This window comes from Mytilus edulis, chromosome 5, assembly GCF_963676685.1.
Source record: "Mytilus edulis chromosome 5, xbMytEdul2.2, whole genome shotgun sequence".
Taxonomy (NCBI): Eukaryota; Metazoa; Mollusca; class Bivalvia; order Mytilida; family Mytilidae; genus Mytilus; species Mytilus edulis.
Genome location: NC_092348.1, coordinates 35,393,684 through 35,410,419, shown reverse-complemented (window position 1 = coordinate 35,410,419; position 16,736 = coordinate 35,393,684). Strand labels below are relative to the sequence as shown.

General features: G+C 32.2%; 1 protein-coding gene across 3 annotated transcripts; it reads right to left on the bottom strand.

Moving 5' to 3' along the window:
- Nucleotides 1–492: 492 nt before the first annotated feature.
- On the bottom strand, nucleotides 493–15,984 carry LOC139523527 (uncharacterized). Of its 3 annotated transcripts, none has more exons than XM_071317596.1 (6): nucleotides 15,812–15,984; nucleotides 7,603–7,643; nucleotides 3,712–3,849; nucleotides 2,918–3,098; nucleotides 2,011–2,238; nucleotides 493–1,382 (listed from the first exon to the last, which is right to left on the bottom strand). In XM_071317596.1, exons 1-6 carry the CDS (start codon nucleotides 15,879–15,881, stop codon nucleotides 1,285–1,287), a joined length of 756 nt encoding a protein of 251 aa, XP_071173697.1. In that variant the 5' UTR covers nucleotides 15,882–15,984; the 3' UTR covers nucleotides 493–1,284. The 3 variants fall into 3 exon arrangements, with proteins under 3 accessions (XP_071173697.1, XP_071173698.1, XP_071173699.1); XM_071317597.1 differs by lacking the exon at nucleotides 15,812–15,984 and adding an exon at nucleotides 12,099–12,358; XM_071317598.1 differs by lacking the exon at nucleotides 15,812–15,984 and adding an exon at nucleotides 9,938–10,024.
- Between the last annotated feature and the right edge of the window lie 752 nt (nucleotides 15,985–16,736).

Below are 16,736 nucleotides of genomic sequence, written 5' to 3'. Positions count from 1 at the left end.
AAAGATGAAGAGCTATAATCAAAAAGGTCCAAAAAGTAAAGCCAAACTGTTTCTGTTTAATAAGAAAAAACAGAATAAGGGGCTAGTCTTCCAGTACCGTGAATAACAATTATATCTGGGACTAAACTTAGCGTACTTGTGATGCGCTTTAATTGAATATATACAGATTTTTCGCAGAAATTTGTTCAAGTAGCAGAAACATTTTGCAATGTGAATATCAATGTTTGTTTTGTATAATGTATCGTTTCCATATATAAGACAAAAATGTCAAAGCGGCAATAGGTTTAACTGAAATAGACAATGATTTTCTATATAAGGAAATGTCTGTACCAAGCCAGTAATATGACAGTTGATATCCATTTGTTTGATGTGTTTGAGCTTTTGTTTTTTGCCATTTTATTAGGGACTTTCCAAGTCGAATTTTCCTCCGAGCTCAGTATTTTTTTTTAATTTTACTTTTACAGAAAGCCACGTGCAGAAAGCTGACAAACATGTAATACAAAGATTTATTATCTACATCTACATAATAATTGTCTCGTACATAAAAAAAAATAACAATAATAAGAAACTGTTTTGGACAAAAAATAAATGTAACAAATATCACAGCTTGGTTTTCTGTAATAGAGAAAACATAAAAAAGAATGTTTTTTCTTAAACTTTTCTTAAGCAAACATTTTGGAAAAATCCTGTTTGCTAAACTTATATTGCGACCATACTGTTTATATATTGAGGACACATGCATTTGTGTATGTTATTAGTTAGTTCTTTTGCTTCATATACAAGAAATTCACATTTAAGTAAAACCCCAAAACACCATATCAAGTTACGGCAAACAATGAATCAATGATATGTTTTAAAATAAATGCAAATAGTCTTTTACCATTTCAAATTTTAACATTTAGCTAATGTGGAAATTTCTTTACTCACTATGCTGACAGTGATAATATCGTTTTCATGTTTATATACTAGTATACAGAAGTTTGAAAATGTACTTATCTAACTAAAGAAGAATTGCAAAAAATTTAAACAACAATCTATTTCGGTTATACAACTCCAATAATGTGGTTAGATCTATGCTAATATAGCTATATCATAGGAGTTGTGTCCCTTGTTGTTATCAGTAAAAATACCAACAATGCAAGCGTTTCATGGACGGAATATCGAGGTCAAGAAAGATCTAGAAAACGTTTAAACGCTATAATCTGTGTTCTCTTCCGGTAGAAAGTTTGGTTAATGAGGTAAGTTACTATACAGAAATGTAAGAAAAATAACACTGTCATTACACTACTCCTTTGGTGGCTTCAGCTCAGGATCCAACGTAAAAACTACATTTTCTGTCCTACAGGCTGATTGTCTGTATTCTTTTAATGAACCGTACTGATCTGCAAAGTGAAAAGGAAATGTTTTGATATTCAGCCTAATGACCAGGAACACGTCATTTAGTACTTTTCTCGTTTCATATATACTTAATGAGGTGTTCAACACGATAAAAGAACTCATATTTATCACAAATAGAATTTTTGATACACAATGAACTTAAGCAAATGTACTCAAACTTTTTTTTACTACGTCAAAAAATACTTTTTAATTTGGTATTTCAAAATTTTATTTTGTGGGATATGTTATACCTTATTTTGTGTTTGCTTACAGATTTTAAATAATGTGCATTATTTTCATATATATTGGGCCTAGTTGTGTTAGACGTAGTACTGTTGGTCTATTCAAGGAAATACAAAACTGTCAGGGGCACTCGATCTTCTAGTGTAATATAGTTTTCCAGCTCCTCGCCAAAGTTATCATGTTGATGACCATCTTGCGCTCTCCAGTTTTCGGTCCAATGAATTTAATTACAATGAATTTAAAACAGACGTTTTCAACTCTACCAAACAATAAGTTTTGCCACACTCTTTATTTACCCAAGTGTGTATATCACATGTTTTATTCGAATTTTAACATGGGTTTGTTTACAATAGAGAACCAGAAATTGATATTAAAATTGAGGATACATACCTGAGTAATATAATGCGTCCACATTCGATGGAGAATCATATGCATTCAACACACAGTAGCTTCCCCTTTTAAACCAGCCATTTCTAAAACCATCGATGTCATAAGAAGCAACGACGCCATGTTTTACATGAAAACTGTCCAGTAATGGAGTAACTTTGTCTACGTATCGGTCCTGGAACTGCGCATCCATAAAATCAGACAACTCTATTAGTTGGAAAGTTAAATGACCTAGAAAAGAAATAATCCATATACACATACGAGTCTTTATATGTGCAAAAAAGGTTAGATATGGTCTGATACTAACATTTAAAATATGGTACCAACTATTTACCTTTTATTTCTATGTATATATGTAATCATGTTTAAATATATATTTGATCAGACTTTCCGAATCGATACATTAAACATATTTCCACAAAACAACAATATGAAGCAAGAAATATAATCATTTTGTTTAAAAAAAAAATTTGAGCAGTTGAGCAAAGAATCTGTAACTAAACGTGAAAGTACAACATTTGTACAATGTGGTAGCGTATCTAATATGAAGTTACCAGTCAATTGTTAATAAAAAACGAATCTATGTCTTAATATTCCTTTTTTCCTTAACATTTACATTTTGGCTATGTGCTCTTATTATTGACATTTTTAGTTCTACATTTGAATTGGGATTCTGTAGAAAGTGATTTATATCTACATGTTTACTTGTTTTAATATTGCTAAAATTGTGTATTTGCCATAGCTGTGGTGGTTTTCCAATACACAAGCTCTTTAATTTATCTAATATTGGACGGTATACGTCCATCAAACAATAATTCAACCGTTCAACGATCAGTATAGTATTTCTGTTTACGAACTAAAAAATGAAAATGAATCTCAATATTATAACAAAATACATGATAGTGCTTACTTTTTGGGGGTTTATATTTCAAAGGTGCAATGATAATTTCTAAACTTGATGATGGTAAAGGCCACTCTTTATCCCGGAATTTTCTGTCACTGTTAAGCCACCGCTCAGCACATTCTTTGTTGATAAATTGCATCAGTAATACTCCTTGGTTGCATGGCCAATTTCCCTCGTATATTGTCACCTGCAATGAATAGAGACATATAGAATTACTACGCTAGCACTAGTAGTACATACTAAGATTCATCAACGTATATGGATTATTTTTTTTCCAGGTCATTTAACTTTCCAGCTTATAGAGTTGTCTGATTTTATGGATGCACAGTTCCAGGATCGATACGTAGACAAAGTTACCCCATTACTGGACAGTTTTCATGCAATGTGGAGGACGAAAAACTAAGGACAGTTGATTCCTACAGCACATGTCATTTACAGGGAATTAAACTACACGATTTGTCCATAGAGACACTAGTATCAACATAAGCAACATTTTCTTTCTTATGATTTTTCAAATACAGTAAATTCTTTCAAAAATAGATTTTAGTTTATTTTTGTAATTCACGAACGGGTGTCTTAAACGTCTTACCTGGATTTTAGCATTGACTGTGTTACGATGTCATACAACATAATCTTACTCTAACACCGTGTGAATGTTTTCTTTTTTGTATGAAAATTAAATATACTCGTCAATTATATCTAAACCCCTGGCTGTTCTCGCTCTAATCATCTTTTCCTAAATGATTTATGTTTCGCATTAACGAAAACTTTTGTAAATTCGCTTACTATATTCAACTTACCCCTGAAGCAAGTCCCAGAACTCTTCCATTATAATTTTCGATGACTTTCTTTTCTCTATAACAGGCCGTTCTCACCAGTTCACAAACCTCGTTCCTAAATCTCATCAGCACGTACACTTCATCTTTTGCTTTTTCGTACTAGAAAAATTATATTAATAAATTAATAGAGTTCAGTATATACTATATAGGAATTTGAGATTGCCATTCAAACAAAAAGTTTCTGTTGAATTTTGTTGATCATCTATCACCAGTTATATACAGTACACCGTATGATTCAGGAAACAAACAAACAGACGGAAAACAAAGTTTTGCAAAATTAATGAGAACAAAGTTTTAAAAGAGGCAACAAGCTAAATGTCTTCCTTTTCTAATATATGTCTTACGACACATTTTACAGGAATAATTTATCAAAATGACGTGTCAAAACCAGGGTAAAAGCTAAGATTATTAATAGTATGAATGAATAAACATAGGTGAAGACCTTATGTTGACTCATGGTTGTCTTCAGTTTTTGGGGTGCTGTCTTTTTGACGTACATGTACATTTTTACAAAACACCATATTTTGTTTTATAAATGTATCACCAAAGCAAAACTTAAGGTCAGGGAACTGTACATAGTCAGGAGCCTCTGGCCTTTGTTAGTCTTGTACTATTTTAATTTTAGTTTCTTGTGTACAATTTGGAAATTACATGTAGTATGGCGTTCATTATCACTGTACTAGTATATATTTGTTTAGGGGCCAGCTGAAGGACGCCTCCGAGTGCGGGAATTTCTCGCTACATTGAAGACCTGTTGGTGACCTTCTGCTGTTGTTTTTTTCTATGGTCGGGTTGTTGTCTCTTTGGCACATTCCCCATTTCCATTCTCAATTTTATAACAAGAGCAAAACTGTAAAAGGGCGGGAAATGTATATTCAACTTTCAAACTTTTTAAAGCAAATATAAATAGTGAAAAACAATCAAAAATTATTTGGCTGAAAAGTGAGAAGAGACAAACACATACATGCATTGTGCTTTCAGCCTTTATTATCCTTTATCCGCCGTTAAAAGGTGCAACCATGATAATCGCTTCATATAGATTAGAAGCAAAAACACAATGTTTCATGCATTTAGAAAGAATCGTTCAAAATTATTGACTATTGCGTAGTTTCTAAGAGCTTTTATTCAGATAAGAATTTCAGCATGAATAATTCATACCGTTTGTCCTTATTCAAAATTCTTAATACATGCAGTGTGCTTTGTTTAAATATGGATAGAGTTGTGTGTCAGCTATCATGGAATTTAATTAGACTGTACGTTTGCAGCTGTGTTATACTTGAGCAATGGTTCCAATAAAATGCAAAAAATGGTTATAGGAAGTGCAATTTAAACGTGTATCAGATACAGCTTGATACGAAGGAAAATTTTCAAAATTCCGACAAGGAAAATCAAAACGGAATGTCCCTTATCAGATGACAAAACCAAAAGTTCAAACACATCAAACGGAAGAAAAACAACTGTCATATACCTGACTTGGAACATGCATTTCCTTGTGTAGAAATGGTGGACTAAACCTTGGTTTTTTATTGTATATATTTGTTAAAAAGAATTTCTGAAGCATGATGATTATACGATTTTAAAAAAGAACCTTGACATTTCAAAACAGTCTTTGGATTGTATTTAAAGGAATATCCTTTGTTAACAGTAAATGTATATGATATGTAATTTGTATATATATGTGTGTTCAGCAAATGTTCACATTGTATGGTGTCAATGTATGTCAAGAAAGGCTCAATTACAATTTGTACTTGATCAATGGGAATCCAACTTAATTATATAGCTGAATTTTTTAACTGTTTGTAGAAGGAATTGTTATTTACATGACAATTCTTTACATTATTGTATAATCAGTGTTCTCATAATTGTAATATTTGGATAGGTACTTGACTTTTGACAAATTCAAGAATAGTTTTAAATATGTTTTATTGTTAAACCTTTTTATTATTTCAGTCTCTTGATATGACGATAAACAGAATTGCAAACTTGACTACGGTAGATTTAGGGGGCGGTGGGGTTCAAACCAAATCCAAATGTCATCTAAATAAGTAACTAGTATGTATGGAGGTGCGTGTGATACACCTTTTGTTGCAAATATGTGATTTTTGTCGAGCCTTCGACTTCAGTCGAAAACAGCGAGACATAGCGACCCTACATTTCGTCGGCGTCGGTGTCGTCGTCGTTGTCGGTGTCGTCGGCAGCGTCCACAAATATTCACTCTGTGGTTAAAGTTTTTGAAAATTTAATAAACTTCTTGAGCTATCCTGGATTTCTACCAAACTTGGACAGAAGCTTGTTTATGATCATAAGATAGTATCCAGAACTAAATTTTGTAAAAATAAAATTCCATTTTTTCCGTATTTTACCTATAAATGGACTTAGTTTTTCTGCCAGGAAACATTACATTTACTCTGTGGTTAAATTTAAAAAAAAATTAATAACTTTCTTAAACATGCTATCCTAAATTTGTACCAAACATGGACAGAAGCTTGTTTATGATCATAAGATAGTATCCAGAAGTAAATTTAAAATAAAATTCCAATGTTTCTGTATTTTACTTATATATATATATATATATATATATCTATATTTATTAAGAAGTTACCCCTTTACAACGGGGGCACTTGTAGGCAGGGTAAAAAAATTAATAACTTTCTTAAACATGCTATCCTAAATTTGTACCAAACATGGACAGAAGCTTGTTTATGATCATAAGATAGTATCCAGAAGTAAATTTAAAATAAAATTCCAATGTTTCTGTATTTTACTTATATATATATATATATATATATATTTATTAAGAAGTTACCCCTTTACAACGGGGGCACTTGTAGGCAGGGTACCCACAAATGCGTCTAAGAGCATATACAATGAATAATGTACAATTAAATAAAATACACATAGGACGATATCAAAATGGACTTAGTTTTTCTGCCAGGAAACATTACATTCACTTTGTGTTTAAAGTTTTTTTTAAATTTTGATAACTTTCTTAAACTATCATGCCGGTTTGTACCAAACTTGGACAGAAGCATGTTTCTAATCATAAGATAGTATCCAGAAGTAAATTTAGTAAAAATAGAATTCCAATTTTTCTGTATTTTACTTATTAATGGACTTAAATTTTCTTCCAGTTAACATTACATACAGTCTGCAGTTAAAGTTTTAATAACATTTTTAAGATTCTTAAACTATCCTGGATTTTTACAAAACTTGGACAAAAGCTTCTGACAATCAAAAGATAGTATCGAGAGGAATATCTTTATTGATTTTTTTCAACATTTTTGTTGAGTGTGTGATTAACAGCGAAAGTAGGCGAGACACTGGGTTCCGCGGAACCCTTACAAATTTGTGTTTGTTAAATGCTACATGTTTTGTTTCAAAAACAAACATTTTGAAAGTTGAGATACCCATTTCTTTAATATTACTGATTAGAATGTGTTTATCGAAGAAAACAACACGAGATTACATGTTACTACATTGTACACCCCAACCAAATTCAGCGTAGTCATTATGCCATACCCCATTTATCGGCTACCTTAATTCCAAAGTACCTGGTGCCTTATTTTGCCGTTGTCGAAGCTTTGCCGACTTTAAATCTTGTTAAATTGTGGTTGGTTGATAAAGGCAATCGGACGTGGGCTGTTAGTCAAGCAGGCTTCTCCATGTGTTTCCTTTCAATATTATAACCTTATATAGCCGATCAAGCAATTCACGACAACTCTTTCGTGATACTAGTAATATATATGCAGACATGTTAGTATTTCTTTAGAGTATATATAGAACATATTATACCATTTTACGGGGAAATGATGCATTAGCTATACCAATAATAATAATATACCAGAAACTTACCTGTGACCCACAGCTTCCCTTTTTATCACCTGGCATTGCCCCTAAAACATAATAAAACGGTTTTATTATCATTTTGTAAAATATGCGAAATTATCGAAAACCAAATCATTGAGATAAAAGTAAAAAATTAAAAGCAGACAGTTGAACCTCGTTCATCATATATAAGAGCGGGAATATTTAACTTGATTATAATTAACCCGAATAATTCAGCCGTTATATTCCGCTGATCTACGAAGGCTACATTAACGCCTGAACGTCTTCCTCGATCAAGACCGTCAACCGGAAAATTCACACCGCTTTGCAATATGGGAATTTTGATTTAAATTGGCAGCTAAAGAAGGAGGAGTTCCGGATGTTAATTGATGTTAAATGATGTAAACTGATGTTAATTGATGTTAATTAATTATTATCGGATTTGTGTTAATTGGACACACGTGTTTGGTAAGACAATTACAAGACAGTTGCGCAGACTCATTATCCTCATCGCCGCCGATTGGCTCTCTCTCACAGAGAGCAGGCGACGCGGCCAATGATCACAAGGAGTTCAAGCCCTCGTGTGGGAGAAAATCGGACACGGAAAGGGCTTGAATTATTCGAGTTAGATTATAATAAGAAAATGTGGTGTGATTGTCAATGACAAAAAAAAATAAAGAACCTTAGTGAGCACGCTCACATACCCCACGTCCCCACATTGTCATTGGAGAAATTAAATAAGTATAAGAAAAAAAATTGTATAAGAAAAAATACTGAATAATAATTTCCTGTCAATATACACATCTACATAGTATGTCCTTATTATCTACAAAATTTCATGAAATTCTGTTGTGTGTTTTCAGAGGAGTTGCGATGACAAACTGTTGCAGTAGTACATTAAAGTAAATAAGTTCAAAGGGGCGTACTCCTAGAAAAAAAATTGAATCGTAATTTCCTGTCAATATGCACATCTACATAGTATGTCCTTATTATTTGAAAAGGTTTCATGAAATTCTGTTGTGTGGTTTGAGAGGAGTTGCGATGAAAAAACTGTTGCAGTAGTACATTGAAGCAAATTAGTTCAAAGGGGCGTAACTCCCAGAAAAAAAATTGAATCGCAATTTCCCGTCGATATGCACAACTACATAGTATGTCCTTATTATCTGAAAAGGTTTCGCGAAATTCTGTTGTGTGGTTTGAGAGGAGTTGCGATGATAAGAAACAGGACTGACGGACGGACTGACGGACGGACGGACTGACGGACGGGTCAAAAACATTATACCCTCCGCAACTTCGTTGCGTGGGGTATAATAACTATAGTTTACCGGACAGCCTTCTACGATGAGCAAAGCCCATCACGCATAATAAGCTATAAAAGGACCCGAAATGACAGATTGACACTAATTTTCCCTGTATGCATTGTTGATTTATAAAGAAAGATAAATAGATTGAAAGTAAAAAAAACACATTGTTCTATGTAGAAAACATAAGTGATTCAGAATCCGTGTTTGAAAGTTGTTGAAATTTTAAAAGAAAAAAATGAAAAAGTAGTTTGATACCGATTTCTGTGTGCATGTAACGTGTTTCTGGAATTTCTTTTATTAACAGTTCACTAGAGGTCGGATCTTGATAAAGTCTAAAGTATCAAATGATTGCAAGAGGTAAATAAGTATCAAATGATTGCAAGAGGTAAATAAACTAAAGTACCTCTGAAACGGAACAATCAACATCTACTAAGATTCGTCTTCACTTTAGGGAGTTGCAACCAAAGTGAATTACAATTGAAAATTTATGAACTGTAAATGTATCTCTTATATCTTGCAAGTACCGATAAGTACCTGCTAATGGGCTTTATAACCATCATATACATGTAATTTAAAGTCTAAATGATATATGTAAAAGCATTTTTACAGTTAAATGGTATACTTAAATGACTTTTCAAAATCTTTACAAATACCATTCAAATGAAAATGTTATGCAACCGGGTATACATGATTTTAAACACTTCTAAATATATGTTAAAAAATCGCTACTTTTTGTCATTAAAGGACACCAAGAACGAACTTTAGATTGGTTTTGGTTTATAATGTCTTTCCTATTTATTTATATTTGAACAAATACTCAAATCTTGCCGAATTCAGCGATAGTGTAATTTTCATAAATGGGCATTTACATGTATGATTTATAATTATTTGTTAAAATGTTCATACATGTATACATTTGTATGACATTCGTGTTGTCAGAAACTCAAATTACAAATGTAAAGACGCAATATCGATAATTTATGCAAATCGCAAGTTTTGTTTAAATGCCATGCTAATGAAATACTAGTACATATTAATGCAGCAGAAATTGACCTTACCTCTTTAAATAGAAATATGTGGATAAAAGGATATACGAATACTGACACTCAGCAACAGGAAAACATGTAGATGCCTTTATTTTCTTATTTATAGAATCAGACAGCGGAACGTGAATGAATTACTATTCTAATATGACGTGCTTCTTTCGCTTTGTAAACAACACCGTGATAAAATTCTCGATATATCTATACTTAGCGCAGACTCCAAGATGTACACAAATGCACAAACGGCTGTTTAAATATGCCTCCCACGTAAATCCACATGTATCGTAACCTATGTGTAAACGGTTGTGGATTTCGCTGTGTTAACAATTACAATTGAATAAAACCCTACAGAACATTTATTCTGATTCTGATGCATAACAAAAAGAATTTACACATTAGAGAACGGAAAAATGGACAAAAACAAAACACATTAAAATTCCGCGAAATTCCAGTAATGATTTTTGTGCATTAACGTCATTTCAAAACATGACGTCATACGAATGAAAACGTCAAAGTTGAAGGTTTTTCTATTGCGTTTACCTTCTAAACTCGGATACAATTGCATTAAAATAAAGTATTGAGGTAGGTGTTGCTTGTTTTCTGTTCTATTGCAATATTCGCACATTTACTGATTTCAGCAAGTCAACATGGCGGCTCCTTGGTTACAACATGTCAACAGTGAATTTGACGGTAGCTTACGATAAAAAATGCAAATCTAAAATTGCAAATGTTGGGTTTACTGAGAAGTAAAAAAAGTAATCACATTTTTTTCTAGCGGTTAGTTTAGAAATCATTCATGCATGTTTATTAGATTTGTTTTACATTTATCGAACAGTGGGTAAAATAGAACAGCCACACACACGGTATACCCATCATCGCTTCAGTTTTTTAATGATCGTATTTGTCCTATCAGAATCGAAATAATTCATGGAAGCCATAGATTTGTTGTAAATTTACACATGGCCTGGGCCGTGATATTCGTTAATTTTATCCCTCGCTAACGCTCAGGATAAAATTCGAATATCACGGCCCAGGCCATGTGTAAATTTCCAACAAATCTATGGCTTCCATGAATTATTTCTTAAGTATACATCGACTAAAGAACATAGATAAATGAACCATCGGCGCTTTATTAAAATTTCACATTACATTTAAACGGCAAATCTATATTATGCAAATTAAAATAACATTTTTCTTTTCAAATGTAGTTTTGTTTGATTTATATTGAGACAAATTGAATGTTTACACATTAAACTTGAACTTAACGGATAATTGGCCAACAGAATACTCTATATTGAACGATTTGTTTAACGTTACCCTTAAATCAAGACGTTTTTGAAATGTCAAAAATATTTTCGTGGGGAATATTTCGTTGATTATATATGGAATAACTGAAGTGGGCCCCCTTAGGTCAGTCAGCAGGTCCCTTTATAAAAAGTTCTGGGTCCGCCACTGTAATCGTTATCACAAGTTTGACTTTAAGTTAACATTAAGCTTATTGTTGAAGGCCTTAGTGTTACCTATAATTGCTTAAATTTGCCTCAATTCTACCCGTATGGATAGTTGTTTCATTTGCTACCAAACCTCATCATCATATATTATATAAGTTATACATGTATCGTGCTAACATTGGAATCCTACCTTTTATGTCCTACTCTATCACCCTTCTAAAATCAGTGGTCATTGTATATGTTCAGATATGTTTAGTCCCTTGATAAGTTTGGAGAGAGAAAAGAATGGGCTGTAGAGTTTAAGGGGTATTATAATTAGACTTCTTTCAGACGTATCATAATCCGATTATTCTATCAATTTATCCTACTATACACAGGTATACGTCTCAAAAGCTATATTTAAAATTCTCTGTAAATTCTCCTTGGATCATAGGGTTACAAATCTGTGCCGTATTGGAAATACACACGCTATACCTTAATCCAATCAAAATAGTAACGGCAAAAGAGTAAATACCCGGACATAATTAGTACATTGTTATCAAGTTCGTACACGATCATATTATACATTCATGACAACAAATCAAAAATCGATTTCTATGCAACTATGTAAATCGATGTTTTAAAATATTTCAACATTTTCTTTTAACAATCTTATTTCGTTGCTAAGGTAAACTATACGTCAAAAAAGAGCTAACGAAGAAATTCTATGTATTTAAAACACTTACCTTTTTAAAAATTATGACTGTTTGTAATGAAATGTTATTATGTTGCAGAACAGTAAATGAAAACAATGCTGTAATATGTCAATTTCACTGATTAACACCTTTAAAAATTGACACCACTTGAAGAAATGTACACCAACGTATCAATATCTATCCGTGAAGATGTTTATCAACGACAACAGTAACGTCACCTGGCGGAAGGTTTATTGATTAACTTGTACCGCAGGTAAAATACAATTTGATCAGATTAAATTTTCGTATTTGACAAGACCAGATTTTGCATCTCGATTTTAGGTTTAAATCACCGTTTAATATTTTTACAAGTATGCCTTTCATAAAATTTGAAAGCTTACATGATCTTACAAGATCGATCTCAATAGAATTATTTACGTAAGGCATTAAATCTGCATAATAAATTAAGTAGACTGAATTTTTGTAAATTAAAAGTATCCAAAGGTCTATCAATTCAAATAAACAATTCGCAAAAGAGAGGACCTGAGCATTGAAAAAGTAACCGCACATTACAGAGAAGAAAATTCGAAAAACGAAAAACACTGATCCTCAAGAACAAGCACAAATATTTTTTTCAAATATATATATCAAATGAATTGAACCAGAGAATATATGTCTCTGTTTGAGCTGGGAACAGTACTATATCTGATAATCAATACATATGTTCCTGGTTTGAACAAAACTAAAAAGAAAGAAAAAATCAAAAATGCCAATTATAAGTAACAAGGTAACGAAAATCTGGATGGGTATAATAAAAAATAAACGAAATTCGAGAATCTGTACAATAAAAGAAACTTTATTTGTTGAATAAGTAATGTAATTTCATAGATTTTTCTTTGTTTTTCAATAGTTTTAAAAGCATTGATAAATTAAAAAAAAACTAGATCATGTTCACAGAAGTTTATTCTGACAAAAGTGATTTACTAGATCGTTCAAAAATTACTTACTGTTTATCATTTATTGATTGATCTGACAACGCCATGGCTAAAACATGTTGCTATTTCGAAAAGACGTTAAAACTAACTTCTAATATAAAAAAAAGAAAGAGGTGGTATGATTTCCAATCAGACAACTCGCCACAAGAATCCAAAATGACACAGAAATTAACAACTATATAGTAGGTCACCGTACGGCATTCAACAATGTGCAAAGCCCATACAGCATAGCCGGCCATAAAAGGCTCTAAGTCTACATTCTTTTAAATAAAATATCTCCTTTCACTGCATCCTTAACCAAAGTTTAGTTACTATGGTGATCACAAATGTACCATTGTACTTGGTTAATAAATAAAATTGAAAATGGAAATGGGTAATATGTCAAAGAGAAAACAACCCGACCAAAGAGCAGAAAACAGATGAAGGCCACCAATGGGTGTTCAACACAGCGAGAAAATAATCAGTGCGCCCGGAGGCGGGTATCAGCTGGACTCTAAAAAAAATAAGTAGGTACTAGTTCAGTGAAAATGGACGTCATACTAAACTTCAAAACATAGAAATGAACTAAAATTAAAAAAAAAAAAAAAAACATACAAGACTAACACAGTCCAGAGTCTCCTGACTTGGAACAGACAGCAATATGCACAGTAAAACTCAGTTTAAAAGAAGTCCGAGTCCGATGTCAGAACAGACCGTGCAAGGGCTGTATAGCCAGTCAAGGTTGATAAAAACTTCCATTTGTTGTCAGAACAGGCAACAAAAGAAATCAAGCAAAATGACAATGATACATAAATTAACAAAGGACAACTAACAGTTACTGACATGCCAGCTCCAGACCTCAAAAAAGCTGATCGAAAGATTATGTCTTCATCATATGAAAAACAAGCACAATCCCTTATAATTACGTTAGGGGTTTAGTATCATACCATCATAAAATATACGAGGAGAACACAACCCTATCATGCCAACAACTGGTCTTAGAATACATGTTTTTATTTCCGATGCAAAGACCTTATGAATGAATCAATATAAATAACTAAATATGCCATCCTTAATGACCTGACAACAGTATCGTAACTATATCCTTTCTGAATAAGTCTGTTTAAAGGTTTGGTTAGCCTTTTGATGTGAATGCCGAATATTTTATGCTTTGTAAAGAATATTATCATAAAAGATTGGATGTGAAATACCTGAACGCATAAGATGTATGCATGTTGATTTATATATATATTTACGAATGATGTCCTTGTGACGATGATAAAATTTAGTGAAATTTAAAACCCTAGTGTTATTATTTTTTAGTAATACAGAGATATCTTTCATTAAAATCAAAAACGTTATTACAAACACTAGCGAATCGAACACGTTGATATATAAACACCAAAAGATAGTGACAAGGGAACGTCACCATCAAAATGAATAATTAATAATAGGAATGAAAATTCATCCCTTCTATCATAAATTTTGATATTAAGCTTCGCTTTAAAGATATAGATATATATCAAGATTCAGGAAAGGGCAGTGTTCATTGTAAGTATTAGCTTTATTTAAAGTCAGTTCGGCAGGGTAAATGTCTTGAGTGTACAAACTGAAGTTGCAATTATTGCTTTAGCGGCGTTGTGGACTTTAGCGGTCATGTAATTTGTTGTGGACTTTAGCGGTGTTATGGACTTAAGAGGAATTGTGGACTTTAACGGTGCCACAGATGTTGTTTCGATGGGTCTTTGCTGATTTTAGTCATTAAATGTAACTCATAACAATACAGAAAATGGTCTGCAATAAGTGGTGTTGAGAATAAGTAAGTCCCCAGTTGAATTTCGATAACTTGACATTATACGGAATCTCCATAGGGAACAAAAATGTTATCTAGTAAACAGAGTATACACTTTTTTTTTTAATTTATCAATTTTATTACACCCTTCTGCTAACAATTTAACTTAATCTCAAACTAAATTTATCAATGAAGTAAGCATGTGCCAAAGACATGCATCACCAATAGAGTCATTACAAACTGTCGTTTGTTAATTTAGTCAGATGGTACCGGGAATAACCCGTGAAAGAGAAATTGACAATAGGAAAACTTAATCATTACATAGATTCTAGTTATTTTAATTCGCCTTTCTGTGTCGAATTGAGAACACAAATCGATATTTTGCAGATTTTTTTGTGTCTGAATAGTTTTTTCTTAATGCAGGGATTGTAGAATATATATGAGATGTAAGAACACGCTGAGATTATACTGAGACCGCCAAGATAGACAACACCATCAATTTATCTGTCAGTGAAATTAAATACGTTTCCTTTTTGCGGGGTTATGTGATCCTATTACAGATACACTGAGATTATATTTGATTTGAAAGCGATGAAAATATTATACTGATTCTTGACAACAGCCTACAGTATTTATATTAAACCTACATGACCCTAAAGATCCTTGTTAAACTCCTATCAAGTATAAAATCATCAATGATCGATTTCCATAAAGTTATCTTTCAAAAATCAAATTAGAATAGAACACTAATATCTATACAAGTTTCTTGCGTGCTTACCATAATGAAACGTATTTAACTACTGCAAATATCTGAATACTGGTATACAAAGGGCAGTTAAAATTAGAATTTTAAACGTAAATTGAAGTTTTGTAAACTATGACAAAAAGGCTATTATTATAATTTGAGTAAACAAAATGGTACAATGTATATCTATGCAGTTTTAAAGTGTTTGTTACAAACTTTGGTATATGAGGCACAATAAATTACTTATACTTACATTCTAAATTCAGTTTTTTGACAAAGATATAATCATTCTCCTCGTTTGTAGTGGGCTCTTGATTATACATCTTCAGTCCATAGGGTTGTCAATTGTCTAAGTTTGATATATTCTGATTATTGGCAGGTAGGTATATAAGTAAGGAACTTTTTGATAGCCGAAAATTTGTCACATGACCGGAACTGTCACACAAAGTAGCGCGACCATAACCCTGGGAGACCACATAGTGCAAGAAAAATTGTAGAAACTACATCACATATGCTAAAGAATCACGAAACGTGGACAAGCATTGACAATATACCATATTGATAAGTGATCTTGAATATATCACGAAGCCCAGTAAGGAATGCACATCTCAAAATAAAATAGTAAAGAATCTGTGTATCAAAGGTTCACTCCAAAAAAAACTTGACCCCAAATATCTTAGAAGAAATGTTTGTATTAGGTTTTGAATTTTCAATTATTTTTACCCAAACATAATAATCTGAGAACCAAACTGAACTTAGATTGAATGATTAATTGATTGTTTAAAAGCTTTATGTTCAGTCGCAAATATTTCATGCAGATTCATAATGAAAACAAATTAACAATTGACAATTACTGCTATGGAATAGCCACTGGGAAATTTATTATGATGGATAGGGTCACAACATTTCAGTTGCAACAGGCAATCAACACATTTATTTGATTATTTTTTATTTGAAGATCATAGGATCCATTTATAGCAGGATTGGGGAACATCAATGATCTTCAAAAGGCATGATATATAGGACGTAATTTCTAAAATGAAAATGTTGTGTGTTAAATTGTTATGTCTTTATATAATGGAGATGCTCTCTTGTTTAATTTTAGGTACTTGCTTATTGAAAATTCGAGTGAACAATGCAAATTTAAGAGTTATTCTTCGAGTCCATGTTTTTTTTAA